Source organism: Mastomys coucha, unplaced genomic scaffold, assembly GCF_008632895.1.
Source record: "Mastomys coucha isolate ucsf_1 unplaced genomic scaffold, UCSF_Mcou_1 pScaffold22, whole genome shotgun sequence".
NCBI lineage: Eukaryota > Metazoa > Chordata > Mammalia > Rodentia > Muridae > Mastomys > Mastomys coucha.
Genome location: NW_022196905.1, coordinates 175,895,261 through 175,920,009, shown reverse-complemented (window position 1 = coordinate 175,920,009; position 24,749 = coordinate 175,895,261). Strand labels below are relative to the sequence as shown.

The window sequence follows — 24,749 nt, the reverse complement described above, 5'->3', positions numbered from 1 at the left end:
TGGTTCTGGTTAGCTGGGGCTGAAGTATCAGCTGTGATTAACAAGATACCAGAACTACTAAAGCGAAACCTTTGCATTACTGGGACTATATTGATGCTGGTTAACTGGAGCTAAGAAATTAGCGGTGATTAAGAAGAGACCAGCATCACTGAGGTAACATCTTCTGGGAAATGTTTTCTGAAAGCACAAAGAGGCTGTGTTCCAGAGATAGCCAAGGTTGTACCTTGTGCTGCAGCAGTACTTGGTAATGTGTAAGAGTTACCCAGGTGGTACTGGTTTTGAAGGCATGAAGAGGTCATGAAGAGCAGCTGAGGCTCAGCACAGTGGGAGGCCATGAGAGGCCATTGGTAAAGGTGCAGCCTCAGTTGCAATTGATGACCCAGGACTGAAGGGGTCATGAAAAGGAATTGAGGCTTGGCACCATGAAGACAGTCTATGAAAAGCTATTGGTGAAGCCTAGTTACAGCAAAAGACAGCAGTGTTTTGGAATGCCAGTATCATGCAATGACCACCAAGAACAGCAGCACTAGTGGAGTACAGGCATCTGGAGCCTAGAAGACAAGACGTGTGCTACAAAGGGCAGAGCTGGAGAGGTGACTCAAGCCCTTGGTGGAGCCCAGAAAATCGTGAGTTGGATTTTGCTTTTGATTGTGACTGCCCTGATATTTTTCCCTCTTGAAGGAAGAATGTATTTTAGTGGAGCCCACAGTTAAGAGACTTTGAATTTTAAAAGATATTGGACACTTTAAATAGATTGAACTTTTAATATGTAAAGACTGTGGGACTTTAGATCTTGGGGATGAATAAGAAAGTAAGGGTTGAGGCTTAATAGTGATGTGTTTGTGTGTCAAGTTGACAAGGGGTCAATTGTACTGGCTGGTTTTGTGTGTCAACTTGACACAGGCTGGAGTTATCACAGAAGGGAGCTTCAGTTGGGGAAGTGCCTCCATGAGGTCCAGCTGTGGGGCATTTTCTCACTAGTGATCAAGGGGATAGGGCGCCTTGTGGGTGGTGCTATCCCTGGGCTGGAAGTCTTGGGTTCTATAAGAGAGTAGACTGAGCAAGCCAGGGGAAGCAAGCCAGTAAAGAACATCCCTCCATGGCCTCTGCATCAGCTCCTGCTTCCTGACCTGCTTGAGTTCCAGTCCTGACTTCCTTTGGTGATGAACAGCCATGTGGAAGTAAGCCAAATAAACCCTTTCCTCCCCAACTTGCTTCATGGTCATGATGCTTGTACAGGAAGAGAAACCCTGACTAAGACAGTTGTCTAAGAGACTTCTAAAATGTTCTAGGCCACTGCTGTTGCTCTTGGTTGTCCCTCTCTTCCCAGGATGCAAGGTAAGCCCCCATTGCTGAAGACACCATGCATATCAGACAAAGGGCCTAAACTGGATCTGACCCATAGGTTTCCTTCCTGAGGACTAGCTTTCCTGATACCAAAAGGCACCATCAAAGTTTCCATATGCATACACACTATACACACATACATATATTTGGAATAATGTATATGTGTATATCTATATTTGTGTCATGTTCTTAACTGTACTCCCTACTACCCTTTCTTGACCCCTTCACCCCAGTCTTGCTTTAAAAGGTGTCATCTTATCTGAGCATGGTGACACATGCCTTCAGTAGTGAGGCTGAGATAGGATCGCAAGGTTGAGGTTGACCTAGGCTAAAAATTGAGGCTGTCTCAAAAACAAACAAACAACAAAGGTTCACAACAATAAAAGTATAAATAAAAATGTTAAGGAGTCTCTCTGTGGGACGACAGACTACATTGCAGCAGTCAGGGACCGGGAACCAGCAGGACAGGATTAGGTCAAAGAGTAACAACTTCGTTGATAGTCTAGAACGATCAGAAAGCTCAGTGGCATAATCTGAGTGTCCTAATGTAAATGTGTGCTTCTAATTCTGTGAAGTCGATTACGTTTACATATGTACATTTACTCTCCAGCAGTAAGTGTGGTCTGCTGGCACACTTTTAAAATGACTTTCTTTGACAGGTGCTTCTGATTGAAACAACTTGTAAAGAAAAAAATTAATAGCCACCAATAAACTAATCAGGTATCTGACTTATGTTCTATAAAACCCATATTCATTTTCTGTTTTCTGGAAAATGTTGCCTAAATATAACTGACTTGTAAAATGAAGATTACAATTAAGTATTCACTAATAGGCTAAAAAGTAAATTATCTAGAAGAAATAAGTGCTGATATTTAAATTATAATTATTCAAAATATCAAATAAGAAAAACAGAGACAGGGCTTAGTTACTGTGTTTTTCGTTGGTTGGTTTTGGGTTTTTTGGTTTTGTTTTGTATTTTGTTTTGTTTTGACTTAGGATCCTATGTCCTATGTAGTCTTGGCTGTTCTGGAATGACAGTGACCTACCTGCCCCATGTGATGGAACTAAAGCTGTATACCACCATGCCCATCGATGGTTTGTTGTGAGTAAAATGTGGTAGCTAAATAGACATTGAATATCTGTGTTCAGCTAGCTCGTGCATACAGAGGAAACACAAAGTACGGGTTGTTGTTGAAAGCTCCAGGTTAACCTGGGCTCTGTAGTGAGACCTCTCAAAAAAAAAAAAAAAAAAAAAAAAAAAAGGCAAGCAGAACAAAAATCCCCATTGATTAGTTGACACAAGGTCTTTTATTTTAGTATAGGGTAGTAAATAGTATAGTAAGTGATGGTCACTTGCATGTTGGATGTACATGTCTCTTACTGGATGCCATCACTAAACAGGTACAAACCTTTAACTAGCTGTATTACCCTTTTTTGTTGATGTGGAGTTGAGCAGGTACCAGAGGCTGAGCAATTTCTAAAGAAAGAGAACAAAAGAGCTCACAGTTCTGAAGGTCCCTAAGCCCGTCACCAGTCCCTGCTGCTTAGCTTTGCTGAGGCCTCTGTGATGGGAGCAGATGGACAGTGAGAAAGATGAGTAGTCAAGCTTGCTCTTTATAATGATGTAGTCCGCACAGTTGTCTCGCCAGCAAGAAGACACGCAGACACTAGGATCCTTCTGCAGCAAGCATTTATTGCATCATGAAGAGGAAGACCCCGCGCCAATAATCAGCACTGCTTATATACACCACAGCACGGCTTGTCCGCCCATGATTGGCTGTTTGCTCATCACCCCATGTGACACGCCCCGGGATGGGCCGTGACTTGGTGCCTTTTCACTCTACGCACATGCGCAAACAGTTGTTTACCAGGAGTACACAGCAGATGTAGGCACTATCTTGTCAAGGCGAATGCCTCTCCCGCTCTACCGCTCTCCACATAATGACCCATTCCCAAGGCAACTTTCTGTGGGAGACTAGCATTCATCTTTGCCAAAACTTGATGCCTCAGACTACATATTTACTTTGGACTGAGCCCATCTCCTAGAGAGTCCCACTGTCTCTCAACATTGCCATACTAGGGACCAAATGTCAACCATATGAACCTGTAGAAGACACTCCCCGGCACCATCAAAGGTTATTTCACATGCTGTCTCAAGGCACAGTGTATCCCACAAGAGTAGTTTGGGGAGTTTTCCTACAGGGTCTAGTCTAGGCTTTTACCTGTGTTTAAAAAGGGATAGGCACTCCAGGCATATAGCATATGCTTCGTGGGAGACTGAGGCAGGAGGATCACAAGTTCAAGATTTGCCTGGGTTCTTGTGTAAAACTCTTTCTCAGAAAAGAAAGAAACAGGCCAGTATAAGTGCAGAAATATTACAAGACTCTGGCTGACTCTAGGAATGAAGCCAGCCAGCCAGTGTCATCGTTTAGAAAGCAAGTCACTCTAAGCAAGGATTGTGGTCACTTTTCTAGCTGTTTAATGGCCATACATAGAAAGCATTGTTCTCTGTGTTCTCATCCCATCATTTTGGAGACAATCATTACCAACAGGGAAGATGTCCATTTCCTCAATTTTAAAATTAAATTCCTATATATTATAAATAAATATTAAATATAAATATAAAATGGTAATACTAGGTTCATGCTGACTAATGTGCATAGTGAACTTTAATCAGGTTTTGTAGACTCTTGGATATCAGGGTTGGCTTCTTTTGGAGTAGAGAAGGAGAGAGAGACTGATTCCCATCATTCTTCCCGTTACCTCCTTGAAAGCTTTCACCATTGAGTGGTCATTATTTAAGGCTATTCTTTCTCTTTTGATTTACTAATAGGTTTTATCAGTTCTCTGCTTTTCTTCTGCTATGATTACAACTCTCTGGGAATACAGCCTCCAAAAGAGAACAGTAATATAAAAATGCCACCCTCTTTTCACTGAAAAGAAAAAAAAAAGCAAAGCAAAACAAAACAAAAACTCATGTTATTATAGAGAAGGACAATGGGGAGTGGGCAGTGTGTTCTCTCATATTCTGTAAGTGTTCTTTTAGTTGAGAAACTTTCACTGGGGTTAATGAGAGAAGATGAACACTGCCCTTGGTTACACAGAGCAAATAAGGACCAGTTATTAATGTAAAAGCCAGGTGCTCTAAATTTTGAATCACATTATTCATTGTTACTATCTTGGATCTTCTCTGTGGATCAAGCAGTATTGGGTGTTTTATTTGTATTATCTCTGACCCTCAGAGCAACCCCATAAAGTAAATTTTCTTTTTGAAAATTTGAGAAACATGAGATTTGGAGGAACGTTAAATGACTTGGTCAAACTCACATGGTAGATACTAGCACAGCCTGAATTCGTTGGAAGCGTTTGGGCCCTAACAGTGATGCTCTTTGTTAGAATTCCTCAGTGACTCCCAAGTCCGGAAGGCCCTGTCCTGTCCCCTTACACCGCCCAGACACGTGGTGGAGCATTCTATTCAGTTCTCCAGGTCATGGACACGCACCACCACTCTCAGCTTTATGATACAAATGAAGAAAGTAGAAGCAGAGTCCCAGCCTGTTGTGATGAGACAGAGGAAAACAGGTTAAAAAGAATTGAACAGCACATTTTAAGTATAAATCAAAGAGTCTTTATTTATCCCGACACTGCTTGTTACAGGAATGTAGGTTTGATTTCAGGGGTGCAGAGCATTGCGTTTAGCCTCCATAAGCATCTTTCCCTTGCTCATGTAGTGTTCAGCTGTCAGTTACTGCCATTTTCACATTCTGTTCCACAATATCATTTTCACATTCCGTTCCACAACATTGTATTGTTTTCTTCTATCTAGAAAGAAAACATCTCCCTATTACCACATTTCTTTTAAGTTAAGAAACTGAAGAAATAGCTGGGCAGTGGTAGCGCACACCTTTAATCCCAGCACTTGGGAGGCAGAGGCAGGCGGATTTCTGAGTTCCAGGCCAGCCTGGTCTACAGAGTGAGTTCCAGGACAGCCAGAGCTACAAAGAGAAACCTTGTCTGAAAAAAAACAAAAAACAAAAGGAGGAGAAGAATCTACCAGTTCTCACTTGTCCAGAACTGAACCACTAGAAAAGATCTGCATTTTTATATATTCAAAATTAAATGCATTTGATAACACTAAAAGAAAAGTAAATGAAGTAAATATTTTGAAATAACAAAATATATAGCATTCTAGAAGTGTTTCGCCACTCATTTTATAACCCACAGCTTACGTTATCATGATATCATATTGGAAGTTCCTAGTATGTGACCTTGAACTATCAAGAAAAATATAGCATCATTTTTCAGGTAATCCCTATTGAATGCATAGATGTATAAATACAGTTCAAAAAAGAATTCTGGCAAGGACAGACAACTTAAAGTGCTAAAGTAACAGTTCATTGAAAATTCCACCATCCAGACTGCTGTAGTCCTTGAATGTTCCAAGAGTTAGTATTTCTGGGACCAGCCCTTTAGCAAGGCCAGTGGGTAGTTTTACATAAACACGGTGGATACAGTTATGAGAGTAAAGAACATCCATCAAAGAATTAGAAATATCAAGATACTCAACATTGTCTCTTAATGTTTGCATTATTTTATGTGAGGTGTTTTACAATGCTTATTTAAAAAAATGGTTTTTTGATTAAACTTGTAGGCAGAATTGATGTCTATATAAGAAGCTGTTTGATGTGCAGTAACTGCTGTCTCAGAGCTGTGAGTTGTACGAACACACACATTGTGATTTATAGGAACCATATTGTTACCTTTGAAAAGAAGATTGCTTCCCTGCAGTGGTTCTTTTTATCAGGATACTTGGCCCTTTGAATGCCTCAGCCTGCAGAAGCCCCAGCTTCTGTTTGGGAATTGTCAGGCCCTTGCTTCTTGTGACAAGTTTAACCCTAAGGAATTACAAACTAATGTAGAAGTCCATGAGACTATTTTTCTAATGACGTCATTGAGCAATGGGGTAGACTAAGTTAGAAATGAATGTAGTCGTTTTGATTTAGAAATTGAAGACATTAAGGACTAGTTACAGGACTATTATTGTAAGAAGGTAGTTGGAAGAAAAGGGGCATAAATTTAATAACAGTGAGAATGGAAAGAATTTCAGGCAGAGAGAAAACATTAAATGGATAATGTGCTGGCAGAACTTGTAATTTGATGTGTTGGTTTAATTTCTTAGGTTTTAAAATGATGTGGGCTGACCACTTCTTAAAAACTTAAATACATATTTAAAATACAGCATGGCAATCAGCATTACTAGATGTTTGCCCAAGAGAAATGAAATCATATGTTCTTTTGAAATGGTTTCTATAGATACTTATAATTGCTTCATTTGTAACCACCAAAGACTGGAACTAGGGAAAGGATAGTCAAATTAAGTATGTCTATGTTATAGAATAACGTTTAACAATTAAAAAGCCTACTCTGTTTAATGACAAGGACAGATTTCAAAAGCATTTACACCAAGTTAAAAAAAAACCTAGACTCAAAAGTTTATGTGTTGAGTAATTCCATTTATATGATATTGTATGAAGTAGAAGTTCATACATTCATACATAAGGGCATAGTGGAGCTGGGGTCAGGGTCAGTCCTTGAACAAGTGCAAGTCATTGGGTTCCGTTCCCAGCAGTGGGGGAAGAAAAAGAAGACATGGCATTAAACAGAAACTTTAGGGGCAGACATTAGACAGAATTGGCATGAAATGAGGCCTCACAAAAGCCTGAGAAATGTTAGGTGCAATAAAAATATTCTGTGTTGAGAAGTATCTAAGAGATGATTCAAGTGGTTAAGAACATTTGCTGCTATGGCAAAGGACCACAGTTAGATTCCCAGCGCCCATGCTAGAGACTCAGCTGCCTGTTAACTCTAGCACCAGAAAAATCTCAACACCCCTTTCTGGCTTTTGCAAATGTGAATATATACCAGTCATGGTATATTCAGTCATACACTTTTAAATCTCAACACTCAGAAGACAGAAGCAAGTTAGATCACTGTGACCTACATAGTGAGGTCTCCTCCCTCTAAAAAAAAAAAATGAATGTAATTATGTGAAGTATACATCAATACATAATATGAAAACTTTTATGTATATGAGTACACACTGTAACTGTACAGATAGTTGTGAGCCTTCATCTGGTTGTTGGAAATTGGCTTTAGGACCTCTGCTTGCTCCGGTCGTCCCTGCTTGCTCCGGCCCAAAGATTTCTTTATTATTGTAAATAAGAATACTGTAGCTGTCTTCAGATGCACCAGAAAAGGGCGCCAGATCTCATTACAAGTGGTGGTGAACCACCATGTGGTTGCCAGGATTTGAACTCAGGACCTTTGGAAGAGCAGTCTGTGCTCTTACACGCTGAGCCATTTCACCAGCCCATGAAAAGACTGAGCGTTCCTGGTAGTCCAAAAACATTCTCTATAGCATTTATAGTTTAGAGTGAAACTTGGTTGTTGTGTGCACCCATTTCAGACTTGAAATTAAGGCAGTGTTCATTGGTAGGTCTTAGAAAAATGTCTACATGCACAGCATGTTGGCACAGGCCTTTAATCCTAACACCTGGGAAGCAGAGGCAAGTGGATCTTGTTACTTCAAGACTACCTGCTCTATAAAGGGAGTTTCAGGTTAGCCAGGGCTACACAGTGAGACTCTGTTCCCAAGAAACAGAACACCCCCACCAAGAAGGCACTGTATTCCCACCTGCTGGGTACACCCGTAAACCCATTGTTGGAGTCAGGCTGAGGATCATCAGCCCAAATTCAAGACCAGCCTGTGTCAACATACTGAGCTCCAGGGAGGGAAAGGGAAGAATGAAACGAAGAGGAGGAGAGAGGAAGAAAGAATAAAAGATCGTCAGTATGGCACAAAACTTTTCAAGTGGATCAAATATGCAGTTTACTTTTCTAAACTACTTCCTTTTTTTCAGAGCAAACATTATTACTGAATTTTTTATTTAATTGCAGAGTTATCCACTTGCCATTGGATCAGTATTTGATGACTTGTAAATAGTAGGTATTCTGAGCTCTCAGGTCCTATGAAACCTTCTACTATTCCCTGTTGAGAACTTTTTAATGTATCCAACATGTTTCCCTCTGCATTGTGTTCTAAAAGGTCATTTTTTTTTTTTTTTTAAATTATGCTGTACTTTTTAGATGGCTCACTGGCTAACAGCTTCCTAGAGAAACATATCTCTGACCATTAGTTTCCATCTCAGAATACAGTTCCCCTTTTTATCTGTATGTATTCACGTTCATATTTTCAATTTTTATATAGTTGTCCTCTTGGGTGTTGAAGAATTGGTTCCAGCTCAATGTTCCCCAGTGTTTTATGGGGATGAGGCAGTTGTTTGATAGTCAACAAAGGGAAATAATAACTTAAGAATTTTGGTGGCAAGAATTGTAAGAGTCAGAAGAATGAGGGCGGGGGCCTTCTCAATTGTCAAAGCTTGCAGTACACAGTCCAAGTTTTCAGCTCTCATGTGTTGTCTACACTGTCTGTGTGATAGACACTAGCTACCTGTGCCTGCCCACTACTGAAGAACAGTGGTGTGACTGAGCAAGAAGAGGTTTTATTTTGTATAATTTTAACTTATTTAAATGTAAGTAATCACTTGAGTGTATTGGTTATATATCGGTTAGCCTAGCTAGATTATATTAAGTGCAATTTATGTTTAATGCTGACTAATGTTAGTTAGTGAATGTTAGCTTTAGCTAGTTAATGTTATGTTAATGTTAGCTACTTAGCTTTTAGAAAACGATTGAATAAAGGATTTCCACCAGAAAAATACTCTTGACAGTCTCAAATACTTTGTTTTGGAAAATTGTGGCATATTTCATTTGATTGTGACTTTAGATTTAACTGCTGGACTTTGAAGCCACGGCAGAGCAGATGCAAAGCTTTGGTGGATTGAAGGGTAGGAGCCAGGCATTCAAAACTCATGAAAGATTTTAGAATGAAAACAGTAGGCTAATTATCCATCAGACCCTTGTTTCTATGTAATAGAGTAGCTTTGGAAGATTGGTGTACATGAGTATCTAGCTTTAGTGATTTGAGAATAGATTTGTTTCCTGGTCATGTAGCTAAGCTCTTTCCACAACTATGTAACTAGTTCTGAGACTTCAAACCAAAACACAATGAAATACATCACCTTAACTAGTATTTTCTTCCCCAAAGTAGGCTGTAAGTTTGGCTAAAAGAACTGATTTCTTGTATATGCTGGTACCTCAATGCAAAGCTTGCTGTATTGTTTCATCAGTCAGTTCATGGCACTGTTCAGCACTCTCCAGGAGTATCAGAATTGTCACTTCATGGTACTGCCACACACTCAGCAATGTAAAGTCCCTCATTAACTTGGTAGTGGAGGTTCTTGACTGAGGTCTGTACAAGGCTCTTCCTTGAGACACCTAAAAGTCCAGGAATTGAAGCATGCTATGGAGACGTGAAATACATTCATCACTTGAATAGACCCAGAAGCACTTCCTCTACTCCTCTTCCTGTGGCCCAGTGGTCCATGTTTATAAGCTTGGTACCTCAGAGTAGTTCTGATGGAAATTTTTGGTTTATTAAATTATTTAATGCTATTAATTCTTTGCTTTATAAAATGTTCTTGTACTTCACAATTTAGTTTCTTTGCTCTAGCGTACATATATCTTGTCTTCCAAGGCTCAAATTTGGTGATTCTTTGTCTAGACATTAGCCTAGTTACAGAGCCTGATAGATGGATGATAGTGAAACTAGACACTCATTGGACTGCTTCAGGACCAGTTTATGAATGTGACAGCCTTTGGGCATGGTGATATATGTCTGTAATCTCAGCACTTGGGAGACTGAGGCAAGGGATTGCTATGAGTTCAAGGTCAGCCTAGGCTGCATAACAGGGAGCAAGCTAGGCAGGCCAGTAAGGCTAGGGGAAAATGACTTATTACATCTGCTCTGGAACTGTAAGATGGGGTGAAGTGGAGACAGGTGACTTTTGAGTTACATTTCTTTCATTTCATGTATAATGCGAGCTGTCACTGCTGGGCACACACAGTGTGGTGTAAAAACAGAGAGGTCAGAATTTCTTTTCAGTCTATTACTACTTTTAACATCTGTGATTTCCAAGTTCATAAACTTCCCATGTTATTCCATCTCTGAAAAACAAATGGCTCATTTTTACCAAGCAGTCTGCTTTGATCCTGCGAGTTGCTGGAAGTAATGACGCCTCACAGCGTTAACATTGGGGTAAATCAATAATCATGGCTTCTATATGTAAGTTTCTTCAAAAGGAACGTTTCCCTGCATCCTAAGGGAAAAGAGGTTATTTCTGACTACCACAGAGAAATAGGAAGGGGAGTTTTATTTTTGACCTTCATCCTGACAGCATTTTAAAAACATTAATTTGTGTATCTAAGTGGGCACACATCTTTTTGCATGTATCAATATTTGGTAGTAATAACTATATAAAACAAAACACTGTCCCTACTTGTTTTCACCCCACTGTGTTGTAATGAAAAAATGGTGTGAGAAGCCGCCTGCTCTTTGTCTGCTCCCCAGCTCACTTCTTAGTACTCTTCAACGGTATGTGTTAAAGAATGTTAATGTTGCATAGAGCACCATGGTCTCCCTGCTGAAGTGAAACAGATCTGGTGGAGGGTGCTAGTAAGCAGCTTGGCTTTGCTGTCAGTGTACAAAGGACTGTAAATTCATTATGTACCAGTTCTGCAAGGCAGAGTGTGAGAAATGGCTTCAGCTGTTGACTGATTGTGGTCCTTGGGCACCAGATAGTGGATGCTAGAATGTATTGCAGAAAAGCTGATTAAAGCCCTGGATCTCTTAACAGGAAGAGTAGAGTCATCTGTAATGCGTACTTACATATTTCTTTTGAAGCATTGCTTTATTATCAGCCTATGCAGAAAGGAAGAATATTTTTGCAAAAATGTGCATTTTACAAAATTGCACACCGTGCATGATTAGGACCTTTGTCCATAGACTGACTGGAACTTTGAGACGCCTGAGTCCTTTGCAGTTTTGTAACTTAGTTTATTGGAATTATAGTTCACCATGACTTGGATGTCAGGAGTAAGTACTTGGAGTTCACAGAGTATGTGCACATGATACAGACTGTCAGCTGTATTATCTGTGAGAGCCTGGTATCTCATCCCCATGCCCAGGGTGCCTTGTCTCCCAACAAAAGTTTACCAGAGTGAAGTGTAGGATGGGAATATTTATGTAATCAGTAAACTGCAAGATACTTAAATACAGTGATTTCGTACCCCTCCTGTTAAAACATCCAACATTTTCTCAGCATGTTCAAACTTAGTCCTTTCATGTAGTCTGCCTCACTGTCCTGTGGGTGTCATTGGGTTGTCCAGAAAGAGCCAGCACTTCCTGTCTTCCCTCAGCGCTTTCCTTCTCTCTCACAGTCTTACCTGAAAGCCTCTTGTCTCTTCTTTAAAACTTCTCTAAAAGCTGCTTTAGTTTCTTTCCCAGAAAGGCTTCCTTAGCCCACAGTTAGCCTGTTAGTAATCCCATTTAAACTAGCCAATAAGCCCATAATAGTATTTCATAGGATTTCCCCACAGTCTACTGTAATCATTTGCTTACTTCTCTTTTTCTGCTTTAATAGGATAATCTTCCTTGAAGTCAGATAGCATGTTGTCTTTGAACATGGCATGCATACACACACACACTTACACACACATATACTCACACACACACACACACTCACACACACACACACTCACACACACACTCACTCACACACACACTCACACACACACTCACATACGCACACACACATACACACATACCCCTTTTGAATGCTTAAATGGCTTTTTGTGGATGTATTCCATAGTTTTCATTTTTTAGATTATAATTATTTGGGCATTTTAAGTTTTAAATTTGACTTTATAACATCACATTCCTAGTAAGTTTAACTTCCATACTGCTGTTAAAAAAACATTTAATAAAAGTAAGTTTTTAACTCTTAATCCTTTTTGGCCTGAAGATACAATTTTACTTTTGGGCAGTTAATTATTAAACAGTTAGAACTACACTTTATAGGAAATTAAAAAGACTAGTTCTGTGACTCTGAAGTTGTTTGGTCTACTGTACGGAATTGGGGATGCACAGAACTGACTTACTGGTATAAGATTCCCTTAATAACCTCTCCATTTGAAAATGTGGTTATGGTTTCTAGATTTTAGCCTAGTTCCAGTTCAAGAGACCAGCAATATAGTATTCATTAATAGTGATTATAGGATTTAAACAGCTGCTCAGTGTTCCTTGGTATCTTTGTAGTGTTTGCATTGAAAAAGCTCAATTTTACATCAAAATACAAAGAAAATGTAAAGAAAGGTATAACTGCAAATTTTTAAGTATTTTAAAATAATTTACAGTTATGGTATAACTTTTATTTGATCTAAAGTATTCTTTTCCTAATATATACCTGCTGTTTTTCACAGAAGGACATATTAAGACAATTTGTATAATCATTTCTTTAATGCTGTTGCCAGCAGAGTTATTGCATTAAACCCGAATCACAATCCTGGCTGTTCTTTTTATTTATTGAAGGAACAAACAGTGTTGTTATTGAGGCTCCTCGCCCTTCATTTGAGCTAGCAAAAGGAACTCGAGCACTCTCAGAGATCTGCTATGGGAGATTTGGAACTTGTGCTTTCACTGATATGCTTTGAAAAATCCGTTGGGAAAAAAGAAGAGAGTAAAATTACTCATGCCACAACAATTAGTTACCTGCTTATTTCCAGAGACCCTACTTATTAATAAGATTTACTGTTGGTAAAATTTAGTATACCAAGCACAAAGGTTAACAGCGCAGGTTGGGTTATTGTTGCCGGTTGAGAATGTGCTCTCTGTTTTGGTTTTGGAGCACTGCCTCCAAGAGGCGCCTAGCATTTGGTACGTAGTTCACGTACTGCTAGTCTACAGACCTTCCCTATCAAGGCAAAAAAAGCATCCGTGGTTCTGATATTTACCTTTTTTCTTTTTTTCTGCTATGAAGCTCAGTGATGGTAATTAATTAAAAAAAAAAAAAACTTTCCATAGTGTTGCAAATAAAACAGATTTTTTTTTTTTTTTGGAAGGCTAGTAATTTGTACCACTAAAGAGCCACATTATTTTGCTTTTGTCTCAGAATGTATTATGCTTCACAAGTATACTGTGACAGCCTGAATACAAATCGGGGGGAAGGGACATTGTCTTGAGCTGGCGTGCTGTTATCAGAGGGAATGTGTTCCTGGACTGGAGGTTTGGCATTCATTGGTTGTCTGAAGAAAGCTATTTCATCTGAGGATTGGCCAAGAAGCTGCGTCAATTTGCTGCCCGTCTCCAGGGCACTGGTGATGCTGCCTTCACTAGCTGGCTAACGTCACGGCTCCATCACCCAGCGGGGTGTGGACTCGCTTTTCTGTTCTTCTCTGTTTAATTCTCTATTTGCTGCCTACTGCATTTCTTAATCTGTCTTCTGCCAAATGCTAACAGCATGATATTTTGCAATCATCTAGGTGAATACAAAAAAGACGAACTCCTAGAAGCTGCTAGGTAAGTGATTCCATTCATTTTAAGTAAGTGTAATGCATTTAAGGGAGAATCGGGTGTGGGGGGCAGGTAGAGGAGTGTAAAGATTTATAATGTGTTCTTTTCTTGCTTGGGTTTTAAGAGATAGTGTGGATAAGCTCTATGAAGTCTTTGTGTACTTCATTTTACATTGTTAGTGGACATAATGACAGAATCCCTCACTATCCTGAGCATTATAAGGCTAATTTTATTTGTAACATATCTTGAGGTACTACCTGCAAACCTTTCAAAAGCTACCCTTATTCTTGGAGTGTTTATATGCCTATGCCCTTATTTTGCTTTGAAGATTTTCTTTTCCTAGCCAAGCTTGAAGGAGATACATAAAGTAAACGTTAAAATTCTCAGCTATTTTGTTGTTTGTGGTGGTGGTAGTAATGGTCACTTATAATTTCATTGATTACCTCTTTAAAGAATTTGTATTTTTAAACTCTAATCTTTTAGATCTTTTTTTTTTAGTAAAGTTTGTTTATAATTAAATGACTATGTAGATAAATTTTTAAATGTAGAATGCTACATTACTCATGACACCGTACCACTACATAATTAACAAGAATTATGTTAACTGAAATAAATAGACATGCATTGTAATCCATATTTAAATTAAAGCAAAATCCTTGTTGTTTTCCACTATAAGACAACTATAAATATTCATAAGAAGCTCTATAGTTTTACAGACATTAACTTGCTGCTTTTTTATAGGAGTGGTAATGAAGAAAAACTAATGGCTTTACTGACTCCTCTAAATGTGAATTGCCATGCAAGTGATGGGCGAAAGGTAAGTTATTTAAAATGCCACTTCTTCCAGTAATTTCTTCTTCCTTTACCATGAAATTTTGCTCAGTATGGTCTGTGTACATGTTTAGACTTAGACATTTGTAGCTGGTTTTCCTGGCATCTTTGCACTGTAGAATGAAATGTTCTCTCTCTTCCTGGTGGTTGTGACAGATTCACCGAGCCAGGGAAGCATGGGTCCTAAGTAAGCATTCCTCTAACTGTCAGACACTGAAAGTTGTTTGTTACAGGAACTGCATACGCTGTTTTCAGTGAAGAAAATCAACAGCATGCTTTCTGTGTGCCATGATGGAAATAAGTGTCTTTGTTAGGACATACACTTTCTTAATTTATTTGGTAGATTTTTATCTGTTAGATATCAGCACTTTGTCTATTAAAGGTGAGAAACTGTTAATGATTTTTCTAGATCTCATAATAGTTTTGCTTCTTTTTAACTTAATTGTGGCATATTGTAAGAAAATAGATTAAAAGAAAAATACTCTGCATAGAGATACACTGTCGTAACTGTAAGGTAATGTATAAAATGGGCAGCTAGCAGCCGCACTGTCTGTTCTGTATTCATGCTGAATGTAGAATGAAATGTAATGTGTTTTAGACTGTGGTAATTGACTGGAAAGTTTTGCAGTGACTTACCTAGTAGACTGAAAGAACCCCAGAACATCCTCTCCTGTGCTAAGCTAGCAAATTCACTGAGTACTCTTCCTCACTCTGGGAAGTGATTTTAAAGGGTAGCTGCTCATTTTTCCTGGAGTTTTGGAGTTGCTGAAGGGACTTTAACCCCCGTGAGCCCTTTGAGCTCCATGTTTTATTTGGATTATCTCAGTAGGTGGAATTCTCTCACTGTATTAAGAGGCTGGTTCATCTATAGTAAGTAGAGCTGTGCATTGTAGAAGTCTCTAGAGCCCAGATTCGTCAAGTTCTCTGTAACCACTTTAGTATTGGGAAGCTGATGGGTAATTACTGTGGCAGGAGATGAAACACCTTCCTTGCTTCACCCCCAGTCCTCAGCCCTTACACCGGACAGCACCATTCTTCTCTCCTAAGGAGATACTCTCACTCCCTGGAACCAGTGTCCTTACCCAAATTCCATGGCCCCTTTTCTGCATCAACCACATGGCTTTTGCCATAGATTTCCTTACACTGCATTTATGCTTACATGTCTGTCTTCTACTGTTCTATTAGGGTTTAGTATTTTGCACAGGATCTAATAGCAGCTTAGTCTGGTTCACTGACAAACATGATTTTATTCCCTGAGTGAGATAATCGTCTCTACTAGTCTCTTACTATTTAGAAAATTAAATCTGTAATAGATTAATGGCAGATTGTATCTTTGCTGTTATTCTAACTTTGTATTCTGAGTTCATTTTTCGATAGTTGTAATGTGAGAAAGACCTTTGTAGTAACATACCTGAGAAACCACACTGAAGGATTTCTGCTGAAATAATACACTGATATTCAAAATATACACTTATACACTTACATACTATCAGGTTTTTCAAATTAAATCAAGCAACAAAAGAAAATTAAATAGGCATTTATTAGGTTTATTGCAATGCATAAGGAATCATTTACAGTTGTCATCTAAATGCAAAACACATTGCATGCATTAATGTTGGTAATATTTACGACACAGTAATTCTTTTTTAACATGCACCAATTGTGTAAAGGCACAAGCGGTATTCTTGGTGCTAGAGGAGATTGGTGTTGAAGCCTCTGCTTATGACAGCGTTTGCTTTCTTGGTGTAGGTATCAAGGATGCATAGGAGCTAATCCAAGCTGATAAATTACAAGTTTTTCATATATTTGATACATATTTTTTTAGGACTTTCTCATGTGTTTACTGGAATTAGGGAAACTGCTTTTACATTAGAAAAGAATAAATGTATGTTTGCATGTGCAGTAAGTTAGGGAAGTATTTATTTAACATTTTTTTTAAAGATTTATTTATTATTATACACAGTACACTGTAGCTGTCTTCAGACTTGCCAGAAGAGGGCATCAGATCTCATTACGGGTGGTTGTGAGCCACCATGTGGTTGCTGGGATTTGAACTCAGGACCTTTGGAAGAGCAGTCAGTACTCTTACCCGCTGAGCCATCTCACCAGCCCTTTATTTAACATTTTACTTCTTAGTTTTTATATTAGAACAGGTCATACAATCAAATCCTGTTTTTAGAGGCTCTTCAAAAACAATTGCTAATGCTGAACTGATTTTTGTCCTTAGTTTTACTACAGTTCTTGGTTTGTAATTTTCACAGACCCATGGAAATGTAAATTCATGGATAGTTTTAGAAAAAATGTTTCTTATACAGTGACTAGTGGGTGGAAAATTGCTTAGAAATGTGTGGGGTGGGAATGCATTCTTCTTACTGTTGTATGTGGGATTATATCCAAGCGTAAGTTTTCATTGGTTTGCATTTTTCACTGTGACTTGATGGTCTAGTTAGGTAATGTGTAAGTGGTTAATATTTTGATTTCCTACAGATGTCTATTTTTCTAGTCCTGAAAATTGTGATGCGTCAGTAAGACTGCCTACTCTAGCTTGCTGTATTTTGCTTTCATTTTCATCAAAGGCAAAAATCACCACAAATTTAGTTTTTTAAGTTATACAGTGGTATATACCTGTACTCCCAGCAACTTGGGGAGGCTGAGGCAGGAGGATCAAAAATTTGCAGGGCCAGCCTGGTCTATGTAATGAAATCCTATCCTAAAAAGAAAAAAAGAAAATGTTAAGTTTTCTGTTGAGCTGAGCAAGGAGGATAGCTTCGTGGCTGGAAAGAGCAAGGGGAGGTAGTGAGAGAACAGCAGGCCAACTGGCCACTGCACAGACACATGAGAGAACAGCAGGCCAACTGGCCACTGCACAGACACACAGGCCTCACTATAACTCAGAGCCTCCTGCCTCTGCCTCTCTGATGGTGTGAGTAAGGGTGTGTGCCACCAAGGTGCCTCCTACCCTTTAAGACAAAATGAGCTTCCTTGTTAGGCTGTGTTGAACTTCCTTTTCATGTACATTCCCTCTGTCCCGAGTTCTGCATAATTCCGAAAACAACTTCATTTCCTTAGAAAAGGAGGATAACTCTTAAAATAATATTTTATTCTAAAATGCTACCTTCATTCAATTATTACACATGGTCTTAAGAATAATTACAAGAGGAATATATATATATACCTAAATAAAGTTCAACTCTTCTGTCTCTGCCCATTTTGATTACATTCTATTACTCAGTTTCTGATTGTAGTGAAGTTCATCCAGAATTTTTCCTTTCTGGATGACCTTATTCCCAAGCTTTTAAACTTAATTTTTGGCCATTGATTAGCCTTTACATTATTTACTGTAAGTATCAGATGTGCTCATAATTAGCTAAGTGCCCTGTCTTCTCTTTGATATCTAAATGTAAGGTGGTAATATTCTCTTAGATTTTTTTTCTTCTAATATTCCCCTATACATCTTCCTATAATAGATGAATATATTTACATGCCCCCCTTCTCTTTTTCCCTCTTGTTCCATCCCCCACCCCCTTTTTTTCCCTTGAGACAGAATCTCACTGTGTAGCTCTGGCTTTCCTGAATCTCACTATGTAGCTGGGGCTGACTTTGAATTCACAGAGATCTACCTGCCTCTGCCTTCCAAGTGCTAGGAGTAAAGATGTGTACCACCAGTCTAGGCCTTTGTTTTTTGTTTTTACATTTACTAGCATTCAATCCTCTTGGGAGTTTTTTTTGATTTTAGTCTGTGTTGTTTACCTTTTGAACTTCAAACATCCTTTCAAAACAAATTTTCTGAATTATTACTGTCTTTACATAACAAAAGTGGGTGGAGTTTGTATTACAGTATGTGTTTCTAAGACAGAATAATGTTGTCATATATAGAAAACAGCAAATATTTGATGTTTTAAAAATACCTTAATATTGGGGGCTGGAGATATGGCTCAGCAGTTAAGACTACTGGCTGCTCTTTCAGAGGCCTTCAGTTTCATTCCCAGCACCCCACATGGTGGCTCACAACTATCGACAACTGTAACCCCATGGGATCTGATGCCCTCTTCTGGTCTGCAAATGTACATCCAGACAAAATACCCATAGACATAAATAAATCAGTCTTTTAAAAAATAGTTTAATATAATTCCTGGGATTTCACTTGTCTTGCTTCTTCTATGTATTCACTCAATAGAAACAGTACCTACCACATGCATTGCAGTTGTGAATATCATACACTAGAAATAAATGCAGTGATAGAATGATTGGGATATTATCATGGATGTTGAAACTGACACACTAAAAAGTTTTAATGCTCCTTTTGGTATGGTAGTTATGAAGCATAGAGTGAGGGAGACATTTTTCTGGACTTTTTATGACATTAGTATTTAGATGTTTGTAAAAAACCATAAATTTCCAGACAAGTAATTGCGGGTCCTGAGTAAAATTAAACAATTGAATTGTCTTTCATGTCAGATGTAACTGGAAATATTTGCTTTTATAACAAATAATGACTGAGACTCTGGAAAGAAAAAGGTAAAGAAGCCATTGAGAAGAGCTATGGGCTGGAGAGGTGGCTCAGTGATTAAGAGCACACAATTTCATACAGGGGACTAGAGTGCTTCCCACACTGAGTTGCTCGCTGCCCATACCTGCAGCTCAAAAGGATCTGATGCCCTTCCTTCCACCAGCGCGCACCCCCCCCACACACACACACACGACCTAAGTTTGGTTCCCAGCACCCATGTGGTGGCTCACAAGCACCTGTAACTTGAGTTCTAGGGAATCTAATGCCCTCTTCTGGTTTCCACAGATACCACATAGATGTTATGTACATATGATCATACAGGCTAACATACACACAAGTAAAAATGAAATAACTATTTTATATGTAGATCAATGAGAAACAATGTAGAATTTTTTAATTTTTATTTTTATTCTATGCATATTGATGTTTTGCCTGCATGTATGTCTATGCAATGATGTCTGATCCCCTGGAACTGGAGCCACAGACAATTGTGAGCTACAGTGTGTGTGCCAGGAATTGAATCCAGGTCCTCAGGAAGAGTAGCTGGTGCTCTTAACCACTGAGCCCCCAATATAGAATTTAATATTATGCCTTAAAAACACTATGAGGAAAACGTATGGTAAACTTGAAAGAGGAATAGACTATAAGACGTAATTATGTCCTGGGGTCTTCATTTCCACAGTGTGACTGGAATTTCCCATGTATTCATTCATATTGTTGTTTCCCATGCACAAGACATTGGGTTAGGTAGAGTAATGTGGATCAAGTACGTGGGACAGTTTGAGTACACACTGTAACTACAGCACATCAAATTTCTACTCCTTTGATATATTTTTGAAGTCTTTGAATATACTTGGATATTAAAAATTAATATATGGCTGGAAGTAATGCCATTATGTTAATGTTGATTTGAATTCCATAAAGTATGTTCAGTAAAGCACAGAGGAAAGAAAGAATTAGTGTAATTACCTTTTTTTTTTTTTTAAAGAATTATTTTATTTCATTTTTATGTGTATGAGTACACTGTAGTTGTACAGATGACTGTGTTCGATCATGTGTGTGGCTGCTGTTGATCTCAAGGACCTCTGCTCAGGCTCGCTCCGGCCCCGCTCGCTCCGGCCCGCTCGCTCTTCAGACGCACCAGAAGAGGGCGTCCGATCTCATTGTGGGTGGTTGTGAGCCACCATGTGGTTGCTGGGATCCGAACTCAGGATCTTTGGAAGAGCAGTCAGTGCTCTTACCCGCTGAGCCATCTCGCCAGCCCGTAATTACCTTTTAAAATCTGATTTAAGTTTGGTGTTGTATGCATTTGTCCTGCTGTACATAGAATTTCGCATTCTCTATCAACAGACCCTTCCCTCCCTCATACACCACATTTAGCAGGACTTTATGCACTCATTGCTTGGCATAGTATGATTGTGAAGCCCATCAGTGCCTATCTCTCTTACCCAGGCCTTTGTCTGTTTTCCTCCCACATTGACTTTGATCTTAGCTAGGGGATACAATAAAGAGGAAATGGGTGTATTCTAGAAAAGCCCTGAGATAGCCTAGCTATGCCTTTTTGGAATTCTCTTTCTTGGAATTCAGCTGCCATGAGGAATGTTAACAGTCGCAAGAAGAGATCCAAGTGAAATGCTTGAGTTCCCAAACAGGCTTGGAAGCAGTTGGAACTGACCAGGTCTCACAGATGTTACTGTTCCATCTCCAGGTGACGTCACCATCCCAGTGCCCTTGCTTGTGCTGCAGAGCACAGAGCTACCTGAGTAGCAACTGCTTTTGGCTGTTTCATGTCAAAGGAGTAGCTCTGGAATACCTAAGTAGAAGAAAACTCTGCTTTTTTTTCCTTCTTCCCTATTTAGTAAAGATCTTTCAGATGGCTGCCGAGAATTACCTGTTCACAGCCACCTGGAAGACTTGAAGATTTAAAAATACCACCAAGATATATTATTCACTTCTTAAGATATGTTCATCTGTTTTGAATTTGTGTCTTACAGTATTTTTCCCCTCTTGGAAACAAAACAAAACAAAACAAAAAAAAACTTCATGTACATTTTTGAGGTCATGGTATTATGGGGAAAAATAAGGACTTAACGCTAGGTGACCAGATTTTGTTATCAGTTTTATGGTCATATCAAGTTTTAATATATTGTTGAGGCCCCATTTTTTTTTTCAGCTTAAACAGTAAAGATTTGAGCCATGTATACTTTCAGTTTTAACATTCCAAACTTGTAATATATTTTGTTATTTATATTTTGCTGTTACCAGTAATACCAAGTTGAAGTGCTTAAGACTCTGTAGTTTTACAGTGGGTAGAACATATGTGGTGTACTGGCTGGTTTGTGTCACCTTGGCACTAGCTAGAGTCATCAGTGAGGAAGGAGGCTCAGGTGAGGAATGCCCCTGTGAGCTCCAGCTGTAAGGCGTTTTCTCAATTAGTGATCAATTGGGGAAGGCCTATGCCTAGGTTGGTGGGTCCTGGGTTCTGTAAGAAAGCAGGCTGAGCAAGCAGTGGGATGCACGCCAGTTAGCAGCACCACTCCATGGCCTTTGCATCAGCCCCTGCTCCCAGGTTCCAGCCCTGCTTGAGGTCCTGTCCTGACTTTTTTCCGATGAACAGCAATGTGGAAGTGTAAGCCAAATAAACCCTTTCTTCCCCGACTTGCTTTTTGGTCATGGTTTTTTTCTATTGCAGCAATAGAAACCCTAAGACAAATTGATCCCAGTGCAGTGGGGTATTGCTGTGACAGACCTGACCATGTTTTGAGGAGGATTGTAAAAGGGCTTTTGAACTTTGAGCTAGAAGAGCCATTGAGTGTTAAGAGATCTTTGGGATGTCCTCTGGGGTCTTGGAAGATAAGATTGTTGAGAGCAACGCAGGTGATGGAGGCCTGGCTTGTGAAGTTTCAGAGAGAAGTTTAAAGACTGTCTGGGCTGTTTGTTATCTTAAATCAAGATTCTGTGGATCTGATTAGCTGGGGCTGAAGAATCAGCTGTGACTAACAAGATACCAGGACTACTAACACAAGGCTTAGCTTTGCTGGCCGGCTGGAACTAAGAAATTAGCAGCAAGTGAGAAAAAAACCCAGCATCACTGAGGTGAAGTCTTTCTGGGAAGTGTTTCAGAGTGTAAGCAATTTCCTCGCCAGCTTACTTTTTGGTCATGGTAACTAAGACGGTGTGGTTATGTCAGCCCTCTTCCACAGTCTGAAGGTGTGAGCATTGTCTAGGGGACTTGAACGTGGCTTTTCTGGCCCTTCCTGCTCTCTGCTGTCATCATCATTCTTGCCACATCCTGGTAGATAAAGGTCACACCATTCTCCAAATCTCCAGTTCTATGGCTCATGGTTGAGATGTTATTTGGGATCACGGAAGGTCAGAACTCATTAAGTCTGCACCAGGGAACTCTTCAAGTCCTGAAGGTTAATTGTGAATCTAATCAAAGCACTTCTGTAGGGCAGCGCTTGCTGAACTGTGTACCCTCACCGTAATGCAGAAATCCCTTAGAGCAATTTTTCTTGCATGTTTTTTTGGGACACAGTATATAAAATCTTTGTGCTTGTGTATATTCATTTAGTAGTAATAAGAGCTTGAAAATGCTTTTTTTATTTTCTTTAGAGAATTACTTTTACTGAAACGATCTCTTTTGTCAAATGCAATGTTTCTATAGTGTTATTAGTAACTGTGTCAACTGTGCAAGTTCTCTCACTAAGAAAAGAATTTTTAGTGGAAGGAGACCGAGTGTTGGAGAAAGCTGGTAAAGCTTTATGTCCTGTGCTCAGCTTCCTGCCGTGTCCACATCCATCCACATCCTGGGCGTGACGAGAGGGGAGTGCGTGCTAAGTCACTTGCCTGTGTGATTCATTATCACAGTTTTATTTAGAAGTTGTGCTCAAAAGTGCTGCTTCAACAACTGCCCTCCAAATCGTTAGAATCTAAGTTGAAGGGGTTTTTCTCTCCTGCCTGTACAAATCATTCAACATTACATGATGAAGATAGTCTGAAACACCCCTCAAGGATTATGACTAGGTACAAGTCTGGCTTGAACAGAAGGGGCAGTTAGTGACAAATATTCAACATTCTGCAGAAATTTCTTCCAGGATGAAGTGTGTTGAGAAGCACTAAGAACACGGTGAAGAGCTAAGATGAACGTAAGAATTCTGAATCTATCTGAGGCTGTATGTGCATGTTTGTGCGTGTACTGCAGTGGGCACATGGACACTAGAGGATGGTCGTTACTGTTTGCTATCTCTTTCTGAGACAGGGTCTCTGTGAGCTGGAGCCTCTTGCTCCACTAGAGGAGCTACTTGTTTTCACTTCCCTGCCCCTACAAGCTCCAGGGTGAGCTAGCTTTTACTTTGATATTTTAAAATGTTGTTGTTGTTACATATATGGATAGGTGTTTTACCTACTTGCATAACTATGTATTCACAGTGACAAGAAGAGGAAATTTAATCCCCTGGAACCAGAATTACAGATGGTTGTGAGCTTCCAAATGCTAAGAATTGAACTTGGCTTAATTGAGCCAGTACTCTCTAAAGAGCCCCTAGCCTTTGTTTTAGAGACAGGGACTTACTGTACAGCCTTGGCTAACCTACACTTGGCTATGTTGGCCAGGCTGCCCCCAAATCACAGAAATCCTCCTTTCTCCACTTACCTAGTACTGGAATTAAATGCTTACCACCACATCTGGCTGAACTAGCATTCTTAAAGCAGTTGCCTAGCTAGTTACAATGTAAACTACTGACTTCTCAGTCCAGCATTATACCACTTCCCAGGTTTCTTCCTCATCTTTGACCGCCACGGCACTGATAACATAGCATAGAAGGACCAGACATTTCTTTCTCACTGTTTGAGAGGCTATCAAGTGCAAGATCAAAGTGCCACAGTGTTTGATTGCTGATTGTTCCCCACTGCCTCTTTACCAGGTGCTCATCTGCTAGACTGAAGGCAAGGGCTTCTCTCTCTTTAGGGCACACATTCCTTCACAGGAGCCCATGAAGTTATTACTTCCTGCCACTTTGAGAGTGGGCTTCAACATAGGGGCTTAAGGGGGCTTGCAGATACTCAGCATAACATCTGGGCCTGTTTTACTCAAACAATTTAAGTTTTGAAAAAGCCTTCTACTGGTTTTTGCATGAATATTCATAACTTCAGTGATTCAATTAAATTGAAATTATAACACCAGTTTCTAAAAGTATAGAAAATGTCTGTAATGCACCTTTTAAAGGGATATTTTCAGTAACTAGTTAAAAATGTGTTTCTGTTTTAAGAATGACATTTGGCCAGGCAGTGGTGGCGCACGCCTTTAATCCCAGCACTTGGAAGGCAGAGGCAGGCAAACTTCTGAGTTTGAGGCCAACCTGGTCTACAGAGCGAGTTCCAGGACAGCTAGGGCTACACAGAGAAACCCTGTCTCGAAAAAAAAAAAAAAAGAATGACATTGGTAGTAAGACTGAAAACTATATACAACCTATATAAACAGTTAAAATGCTTGATTCAATATGCAGACTAGAATGTTTAGAAGCACATGAA

General features: G+C 39.4%; 1 protein-coding gene across 2 annotated transcripts in view; it reads left to right on the top strand.

Moving 5' to 3' along the window:
• Positions 1–24,749, top strand: part of Tnks (tankyrase) — a 159,981-nt gene that overhangs the window by 73,440 nt on the left and 61,792 nt on the right. For both annotated transcript variants that reach the window (XM_031339532.1, XM_031339533.1), the window contains exons 4-5: positions 13,846–13,882; positions 14,618–14,693. In XM_031339532.1, the coding sequence (XP_031195392.1) occupies positions 13,846–13,882; positions 14,618–14,693 (113 nt within the window). The remainder of the gene's footprint in view (positions 1–13,845; positions 13,883–14,617; positions 14,694–24,749) is intronic.